Source organism: Nannobrachium achirus (genome assembly GCF_963921795.1).
Source record: "Nannobrachium achirus genome assembly, chromosome: 8".
NCBI classification, from domain to species: Eukaryota; Metazoa; Chordata; class Actinopteri; order Myctophiformes; family Myctophidae; genus Nannobrachium; species Nannobrachium achirus.
The window spans coordinates 11,240,683-11,251,469 of NC_137817.1; the positions used below are offsets into that span (position 1 = coordinate 11,240,683).

The following is a 10,787-nucleotide window of genomic DNA, read 5'->3' on the forward strand; positions in this document are numbered from 1 at the left end:
TGACATAGTATCCATGAGGGCGTTCCCTATGTGGTTAATGGTTATGGGAATGTGAGTGGGATGGAGATTTGGCTTGGTACAACGGTCAGCTGATGCTGACATCACAGAGTAATATGAGAATAAGGCAGTAAACAACAGCTATTCTGTATCTGTATTGATATACAGTATAGGTCTTACAGTTGTGTAAGAGGAATGATGATAGCACAGACTGAAAATATATGATCAAATGTAATCAGCATCTATTGATGGTGTCCAGTGATGATACCATGATTGTCCTGGTACCATATCATATCCCCAATCTCAAAATTAATCCAGAACACCCTTGGGCCCCACCTGAAACAGTCACTCTCAACTGTATTATAGTACTTCTTGACAGTCTACATAAAGGAAAACATAAACTAGGCTGCACTCAATCGACTATAGGCACCCACTCAATCTGCGTCTTATCAAGGAAATGAAAGAAAAGAGAAAATAATGTTTACGTAGGTTGAAACAGCTAAACTGTGTGGAGACATACATACCTGTATATATACATATCTTTCCTCTTTCACTATGTATATACAGTATATATGTTAACTATTTTTAAAACATATTATTATGTAAGTGCATTCCCCTGCACTGCATTTTCAAGGATAAGAAAATATTGGCATATGGGCCTTGATCTTGCCTTATTGTCTTACCTTGTGAACTTTAAGTTTAACATTTTAATCTTTCTAGAACTTCATAGAATACCTTTCTCTCAAGAAATTCTATTAGGTGGTAGGCATTTAGATGTCAGAGGAATAGTAGGCATATTTGACCTTTTGACATATTGCTAAGTCCCTCCGCTAAAAGCAGACTGGCTAATGATCTCGGTACTCATTGCCCAGGGATAATTCTTGCCATTCATTCAACTCAACTAGTTACACTGATTTATGATTACACAAACACTAGTCTGTTTCAGATACTTGCATTAATTGTGCAGATGAAACCTGTTCCCAAAATATAAGGTTGCGGGACAGGCAGGTAAGCAGACTTTAAAATGTAGGCTACACCACTTGCACACTCATTCAGGGAACTATCCTAAACCATGAGGGCAATTTCTAATCCCTGAAAAGGGATACATTTTCTATTAACGGCCTCTGCAATATAAGTCATTACCCATTATTGTCTTAATGAAAGTTGATTTATTTAGACCTTGTCTCAATGGGTTGAATTATTATTATTTATTCAAATATTTGATCCAGTTACAAGTACCATGTGTGACTTGGATTGTATTTAAATGATATTGATAATGCACAAATGGAAAAGTCCTCCTGTTTAATAAAATGTTCAACTACATTCATCAAGGTTTTCTTTGACGATGGTAAGCCAGATTGAACTGTTCCTTACAAATAAATCTCTTGGTCCAATTGAATTAACATAATGAAAGATAAAGATTAGTTATGGGAACATTTCAGATTTAATTATATTTTCAGCTTTAATGTCTAAGAATAACTCAGTCCATGGAAATAGCTAGGATATTCTTCCCTTGCATGATTAATACTACAATAATTGACATAACATTTTAAATTGCATGCTAGATCAGTCAACAGCAATGACCCAGACATAATTGTTCCCTGCTTGTCTTGACCATACTCAATAAGCATTTATGATATCAATTAGAGTTAATTGTTTGAATACAGACAACACCCATGAAATGGAGCACTTAAGCACTTAAAAAACCCTGTCATACTGGTTTTGTTTCAGTGAACTCAGAACTAATGAGCTAAATGTTCTGTCCAAAAATGTGGTTTTCTCCAGGCAAACAGGAGGACTTTTCCATTTGTGCATTATCAATATCATTTAAATACAATCCAAAAGTGGGCTAGGAGGTGAGGCACGGTCATTTTATTTTTATTTCATATTTCAACCACAAGGCAATTCAAAGTGCTTAAACTATCTAACTAACTAACTAACTAACTAACTAACTAAAAAGAAAGTATTTAAAAATAAAATGTTAAATATCCACCGTAAAGGGCCATGGCAAACAGAAAGGTATTTTACTTATATTTTAAAATAACTGAGAGTTGTACCCCCACCTCTATCTGGGGCTTTGTTCCAGATATGTGGTGCAGAAAATCTGAACATTGATTCTCCAAATGTTTTACTGATTCTGGGTATAGAAATCAGAACTATCTCATGCGACGACCTGATAAGTCTGGATGGTCCATAAAGTAGCACAAGAGAATTATTCTGGCAAGCACAGTGGACCATAGTCCCCTGGTGATATGGTTATGTACAATTGTGTTTGTCTGTAGTAACATATTTTGTTGTTTTCCTTAACCTGAACCAGTGGTAGTTTTTTGTTTAATTGATTTGTTCATTTATTTGTTCGTTTATTTGGTAAGGGACAACATTTCTTTTTGGTAACAGAATTTATTATTATCAGTGCAAATTAATTGCAAATTCTGATGGATAGAAAAGGTCCACAGGCCGCTAGGCCAACACAGGTCTGTTAGCCTTTCAACAGTAGCACACAATTTCGTCCCTTACAATCAATGCTGGCCACACTCACATCTAACCATAATTATTTCCTCATTGCTAATGTAAAGTAGTTGTATTGCCATTCTATATTGTACACAATTCCATGACCCAATAGATAGCCTACAGTATCTCCCATGATAACCCACGTTTGGGTTCCAACCCACAGTCTATGCACCCACAATATGGAAACCCATTCCGTAAAAAAATCTTTCTTTCTTTGTTTTTGCCTGTAGAGCACCACCTCCTTTTAGTGTAAAACAGGAACTGGGGTTTGCTCCTCCCCTGTCTGAGTTTATTCCTACTAACAACAACATTAGATATTTATGGCATTGGTGTTGACAGAGTCTGCTTGCATCCATGGCATGACAAGGGAGTCTTGGAGTGATGGAAAAGAATAACACTGACATCTAGAGGTTGCTAGGACCACTTGCATGCCAGCTCTGTTTTGGCACTATGCCCTACAGGTACAATCAAGTTAACTCTACCACCTGTAGGCTAGCAACTATACATAATAGGCTACATATTGCACTCCATTGTAGCATGCATGTCATCATTATTTTGTGCAGTCAGGACTTGTATGTTACCAATTAATATACACACAAGGTTTGTGAATGGATATGTTAATCCACCCTGTTTCCTTAAGGAATGTGATGCACTATTGTGGAAACTAATGCTTTAGCAAACAACAGGCATCTTGTCAAAATGTTAATGCATGGATTGTTCTAATTGTGACCATAGGTCGCAGTTTACTATGAAACCCGGCAGACCCTGTCCGTCCGTGAGTAATGTATCAATGTCTTTAGCTGACCTGTTGTGACATCACATTGTTGACTCAATGACCAAGATAGCCTGTTCTGGCAATCATATGGAGATCCCTGATGTCAAGCCCATATTTGGCAATGCCCATATATGGACACTCCATTTGGCCAAGACAGAATTCATTTGCAAATCAAGACTGCTGACTATCATCACCTGGATATCCATATATGAAGATCACAACATATAAGCCCATATCTAGAAATGCCCTCATATGGACATATTGTGTCAGTCTAACCACCAGTGTGGTTTAGGGCGAGGTCGCTTCTCACCCAGAGCGTCTTACTGGTATATTACAATGTGTGCTACTCTCTTTTAAGCACTTTCATATCCAAGTCACAATGGCAGAAAATAAATCTAGTTCATGTTTTTTAAATAGCAGCAATAGCCAGTCTACAAGCTCACAATATTATGAGCTTATGGAGCCATATTGTACCTCAATGGTCATAAGTAAGGGGTGTAAGTGATATTGTATTGTGTACACTTCTGCTTTGGCAGAATTGAATTGAATTGATATGTTCCTGTTAGTATAAATGTTAAATAGCTCTACCATAATCCTATGGAGGTTGGTTCAGTAGGGGTCTCCTCATCCCTTTAGTAAAAATAAAATACTATTTCATCTCAGAATATAGAGAGTGAACCTTTTAACAACATTATTTTTGTTTTAACCAAGATACTTACAGTATTATGACAGCATCTGACTAACAGTCAGTGTGTGTGTGTGTGTGTGTGTGTGTGTGTGTGTGTGTGTGTGTGTGTGTGTGTGTGTGTGTGTGTGTGTGTGTGTGTGTGTGTGTGTGTGTGTGTGTGTGTGTGTGTGTGTGTGTGTGTGTGTGTGTGTGCGCGCGTGTGTGCGTGTGTGTGTGCGTGCGTGTGTGTGTGTGTGTACGTGTGTGTGCGTGCTTGCTTCCTGTTTAGCGTGGTAAACCAGGCGGTTCAAAGCTCGGCTGTCATTTGAGCCCAGGTGGCCTTGTTTCGTGTCAGACTGTGTTTTACTTGTGAAGAAGGATGGGTGTGTTTCTTCTATAAAGCCTTGGTCTTTCACCCTTTTTTTTCACACGCACACACACACACACACACACACACACGCATGTGCAAGAGCATGTACACACAAGCTCTGGTGGGGAGTGTGGGAAAAAAAAGTGTGTGTGCGTGTGCGTGTGCGTGTGTGTGTGTGTGTGTGTGTGTGTGTGTGTGTGTGTGTGTGTGTGTGTTTTAGCTTGGTAATCTCCTGCTGAACCTGTCTGATAGGTGTGGGCTGGCTGCACTGACTGGCAGGTATGTGTCAGCCCAACCAGCGTGAAGCCAAGGCCAGAGGGAGGAGAATATCTCATCTAGGGGTTTCTATGACAAACTCAAAAAGATTTCTGCACAGAAGGAGTGGCATTACATTTCACACATACATACACTCACACTCACACACACACACACTGGGACTAACATGCAGTAGGAAAAAGTACAAAGTGGAGGAATAAGAATTGGGAACTGGAGGGGGGAAGAAATACACTTTTGGCGGGAAGAAGGACAAATGGAACGTCCGGGACTGTGGAGTAACCCTGTGGATGTTCTTTAACGCCGGTGTATTGACCAATGGGTCGGGGACTGACCCACTGATGTGGCTTTTCAAGGTCTTGTGTACGCCGGATGTCACCCTGTTCCTCAGCATTACGTTATGTGTTACTGTGTACCAGCGAGGTATGTATCCCACGGGTCACGGTTGACAATACATTTCTAGAACTATATTGTCTATAACAGTGGTTCTCAAACTTTGACATTTGAAGGTCTCCCCTTAACTTTGACAGTGTACAAATGGAACCAAATGCACCCGTTATTTGGTTCCAATTGTACACTGTCAAAGTTACAGACTTGCAAGGGTCAATTTAGACTCCCATAAAGGAACCTAGAGAGTCCCAGAAATGCACTTTGAGAACCACTGGTCTATAATATGATGAATCTATAGCCTAGTTAACTTACCGACAGACCAAAGAACGAAACCATTCAAGCCCAATTTATACTTTGTTGTTTTGAGCTTGTAGATCTACTATTGTCAGGGTACGACACCGTTGTAAAGCGGAGCATTACATCGCAGCAAATAATTGCAGTGGTCTGAAGTACCTTTCGGAGTTTATTGTCACAGCACACATGTATTGGTTTAACATGTGTTGTGAGCTTCAGGCCTTGCCCATGTTTGCTCAGTGAATGCCCGTTGGGAGGAGTACGGGAGCGTAAAGCCTTTCATTGAAAACTCAAATAGAAAATGTGGCAGGCCTAGGTCTACATACCACGGATAGAATTATGCAACCTTAACATTTTCTCAGGGGGGAGAGTCTGGCGGCAGTGCAGGGTGAAAAAGATTAACACACAAAGCAGGGTGGTTAATGTTTACTCTGTTACACAAAGAGACCGTTTCCTGTCTTCTTTGAAGTTCTTTCTGTTCGTGTTGGTATTCTCAGGTGGATATTTATTTATGCCACTGTCTCGGCACATGAACACACCTCCAGTTGAACTGGAATAATGTGTTGCTTAACTCCTGGTAAGGTGTTAAAATGGAAAAGCAACTGAAAACACGTGCTCAAAACCACAAGCTATTGCACCATTTAGAATGCGTGTTGGGCAGGTTCTACTCCGTCTAAGACCAACTTGTTGTTGGACAAAGAAGAAAAGATATTAAACCACTATGTCAGGACGAACCTGTTCCATAGAGCAGTGGTTCCAAAACATTTCAGCTCAAGACCCAAAAGGTGTCTCTAGTTTTATTTATTTATTTTTTATTAACTCGACACAAATAAGTACATGCCCCAAACAAGGGTACTAAGCCATTGTTTGGGAAACACTAAAATAGGATGAAATAAAATGTGGCGAACATACATTTGGCTGTGTGACAGAACAGAACTGAAAGCACAATCAACATTTTCTTAGTTACAGTTACAGAGCTGCTCTCTGACATGTAGGGTCACAGCCACATGTGTTGTATTATAGTGAATGACAATACACTATCTTATTATTGTTTCTCAGCCACAGTTGAAATTTCAAGACTAAAGTCACACAAATAAAGAACATGCACAATACAGTAACGCTTGCACTGATCTGTATTGACATACCCTAGCCTGCGGATGTGTTAAACACTGTGTGACATGTGTGTCAAAGTTGTCAGCTACAATAGCAGCATTATAGGAAGTGACATTGTTGTACTTCAGACTTCCTCAACTATTAGTCGTAGACATTAACCCAGTGGTTCTCAACTTGTGGGTGACCATGAAGGGACAATGAAGTGACAATTTAAGGACTTTTAATAGGACCTTTTTAATATATCAAAAAGAAAGAAAAGAAAAATACTTCAACATAGCACCAAAGTTTCTTAATATTGCCTCGTCGGGTGGAAACCTCATTTGTCCAAAACTGTTACTTTGCAGAATTCAAATTCCAAACAATCAAAATAATATAATATAGAGGCAAGGATCAGGCCGTTGTGAGCTTGTAGATCAGCTATTTTCAAATGTTTTACAATATTTAGTCAAATAATATAAGAAAGAAAGGTGCATGAACATTGTGAAAATTGAGTTTGCAGATCTGCTATTTTCACAATATGTGTCTGTGGAACCGAAAATGTAATGCCTCAACTCCTACAAATCATTATCAGGGTGGGGGGTTCCCATGTTCAAATATGATTATATATTGGGAGGGGGTCACGGCCGGAAAAGGTAGAGAATCACTGCATTAACCTATACTCCCTCATGTCCCCCTCCAGTTGGAGCCATCTCCATCTCCATCTCCACCCCTCAGAAGAGCCTCACCAGGTCCATACAGGAGGATGTGTTTTTCTCAGTGGACGTTGCGTGCCGTGGGATCCCCACGATACAGTGGACCTTTATGTCAGGGCTGGTGAGCCGGAGCATCGGGACCTGGATGCCTGGGGTCTACACCAACATAACCATTGATTATACGGACAGAGTTCAGACTTACATCAATGGATCTATGGGCTTGTCAGACCTGCGGCTGCAGGATGCCGGCTTCTACGTGCTGACTGTCACAGATACAGCAGGCAACAGCAAGGACGTTGGCTTTGTCCTCAAAGTGAATGGTGAGTTCACCGTGCCTAAACGGTTAATATGTGCTCAATGTGCTCATTTAATTTGTTGCTTATGTATATTTATATGCTACGTATAAGAATGTACTGTATAGTGTTAAAAGCAGGTTTGACTAATTTGGCTACAGGTCAAATTTCGGACAAACCTTATTATTTATGTTGCCTTTTATGATCACAATTCTAACAGCAATAATATACAGTATGTTGTACTTATTATCTGGGTGTTCGCTTTGCTTTGACAAAAAAAAAAAAAGTTTGACAATATTCAATGTATTCAACAATCAACATAGTATTCAACATATTAATATATTATAAAATATCTCATTTTATATTAATATTATAAGATTGCTTATGGCACTCTATACATTTACTTGATCACTTCCCTGGGGGCTTGTGGGTTGACTAAGTCTCATGCACTTACATTGATCTTGCACTTTGTAAGTCATTCTGTATAAGAGGGTCTGCTAAACATCTAAATTGTTCTTTTGTAGATTATATAAGATTCAAACAATCTAGCAATACTGCCCTGAGCAACAGGCTGATATAGAGCTAGATTGGCTGACCATTTGCTGTGTGGTATTACAGTACTTCTCAAGGTGTATGTCAGGGTTCCCCAATTAGTTTTCCCCAAGGGCCGAATTATGTCCAGGGTACCAAGCCGAGGGCCACAACATTGCAGGGGGCGACAGTGGCGTTCCCACTACTCCAGCGACAGTTCAGATATCGTTGTTGTCGGGTGAAAATCTTGTATGTCCAAAACCGTTCGTTTTGCATTTACGGTATCATTTTTAAAATGATTTAAACTAGTGAAAACAGCCGATCGTGCTTGTAGATCTGCTGTTTTCACTACTTTTGTGCGACGGCCTTGTATGAAGAAGCAGGGCTTTACTTTGCGAAAGAACGTACAAATTTGGAGATACGAGGTTTCCACCCGACACTGATGATATACTAGTGATGTTGCTGCTCTTATACCACCATTATTAATGGGGTTAGTGGGGGCCAGACAGTAGCCCCCGCGGGCCGCAAATGGCCCGTGGGCCGCCTATTGGGGAACCCTGGTGTATGATATCAAATGTATAGTAAACTTGAACACTTAGTGCCCTTGAGCAAGGCACTGAACCTCAAACTTACTACAGGGTCACTGCTCTGCAGGCAACACTGTGATGTATTCTTCTGCTGATATTCAAAAACTCACATTTAAATTGCCATGTGATAAATATACTGTCAAATATCCTTCTATATTATTCCTGTCTATTCCCCGCAGAGGTTCTCTATGAGGACCTTCAGTACCTGTCTGTGTCTGCCTTGGTGATGGCCGGTCTGGCAGGCATCCTCATGCTCACCATGTGGCTCCTAAACAAGGCCTACGGCAAGATCAAAGCATGGAGACACAAGCAACAAATGCAAGGTAATGTAAGATGTACATTATTACAGAACTGAGTCACTGAGTGACCCTCAAACAAATGTCTTGTTCAGTTTTGCAATATACTTTAGGGTACAAATGTATTGTCTATCTATTCATTAATATAGATAGTAATACGTTGCCTGAAATGCTTAAGTTACCAGTGAATACTGAACGGGACAGTTTTAAAATAAGAAATCAGGATAGGAAAGGATAGTATAATAACTACTTATATATTTTAGCAAACAAAATAATAAATTGTTTCATTAGCAAATACTGTGCTCCTTTTAATTTACCCAACCAGCAAATAATTGACACTCTTCATTCACGGATAAGGGGACATGTGAAACCACTTTACCCACTTGTGATTTCAATTTGATGCCGTATTTGTAAATCATCAGGGTTATGGAAGTTACATGACATTTTTTAATGTTTTAATTTAACTTGTGCCTATAATGCCATGGCCACAATTGAGAGATAAAAAATATATAATGAAATTAGAATTTTGAAATATTGTTTGTGCTGTTGTTAGTTGTTTGCTGTGCTGCTCACTAATTACAGTCAGTCCTCTTTTGCTCTGTGAGACAAGTACCTGTAGTAGAAATTAGGCTTAAGTGTGCGTGTGCAAAGATCTGCAAATTCCTTTATAGCATAGCTACACTGGACAAACTGTAAGCCACTAGCTTCTAATGTATATCCTGTTTTACTTAAATATTTGTTTTCTTTATTTGCTCAATAAAAAACAGTACAAAATGTAACAATATTGTTAAGACAGAAATAAGTGCAGGTGGCAAAGATACGCTATATAAGGATAATAAAAGTAATACACTGGTATGCTAAACATAGTAATCAAACACTGACATAATGTAATCATCTTTCATCTGCAGAAAATGATGAAACTGAGCTGCAGCTTCGTCGTTGATGGACAAGGGACTGCACCTGGTGTACAAACACTTGAGACTTGTTCTACAAACCTGCCACATCTATGAAACATTTTTTTTAAACACAGTTACATTAAGTAGCATGTCTTGAGAAAGTTGAAGGACTGTCAACTCTGAGCAATCTTACTGTATGTGCCTTAAGCTGCATGTTTACACTTCACTGTGGATATACTGAATGTACACCACTGCTACACTTCACTGCCGTTGCCACTGGATTGAATGTAGAATCAATCATAATGCTGAGCAAAAAATTACATATTTATTTTCAAAGCAATATGAGGTTGTTTGTATTTATTTGTCACCATCTTCATCTATTAAACCATCATCCAAGCTGGGGAAAAATAATAATACAGCTCGTAACCACTACTCTTCAGACACAGAACCCATGTACAGTAAAGTATTCAGAGTCCCATTATATTGTTGCTGTCGGGCAGAAACCTCTTAACTCCATCTTTGTTCTTTTCATAAATTAATACCCTATGATGATATAAAGCGTCAGAAGCATAAAAAGTAGATCTACAAGCTCAAAATGTGGCGCAAAGCAACACATTTTGAGCTTGTAGATCTGCTACTTTTGCTATTTGAATTTGAATCCTGAAAAGTAACAGTTTTGGATATGATATTTCCACCCGACCGAAACAATAAGAAACGTTGGTGTTATGCTATTTCATTTGATTGAGAGAAACCAAAAGGTTTGACTGGCCGTTGGGTGAGGTTACATGGAGGGCTATGTCAGACAGTACATGCACAATGCACATACATTGTGTTGTTACACAATGATAGTTAGAAAAGTATGAGAGATTTACATCAAGTACTTCTTTCCATAGTTGAATAAACAGGTTGCTCCACAGAGATAAGGACATTGTGGAAAAAACAGCAAACAAAATAAAATGAAAAGTATTGTTTTTAATGAAAAGTATGTATCAACAGAAACGCTGCATCATTCGGTACAGATAGTTGATTTGGCATCAAAGCCTATGAGACCAATGGAGTCATTATGCTCCAATGTTCACAACAGTAAAAGGTGAGCTGGGGG

The 10,787-nt window shown here is 39.1% G+C and overlaps 1 protein-coding gene across 1 annotated transcript; it reads left to right on the forward strand.

Moving 5' to 3' along the window:
• Positions 1-4,934: 4,934 nt before the first annotated feature.
• On the forward strand, positions 4,935-9,732 carry vstm5 (V-set and transmembrane domain containing 5; the record flags this gene model as incomplete). The annotated part of the gene is made up of 4 exons (XM_080731187.1): positions 4,935-5,016; positions 7,070-7,402; positions 8,673-8,816; positions 9,698-9,732. The coding sequence occupies 4 exons, from the start codon at positions 4,935-4,937 to the stop codon at positions 9,730-9,732; spliced, it is 594 nt and encodes a 197-aa protein (XP_080587313.1).
• Between the last annotated feature and the right edge of the window lie 1,055 nt (positions 9,733-10,787).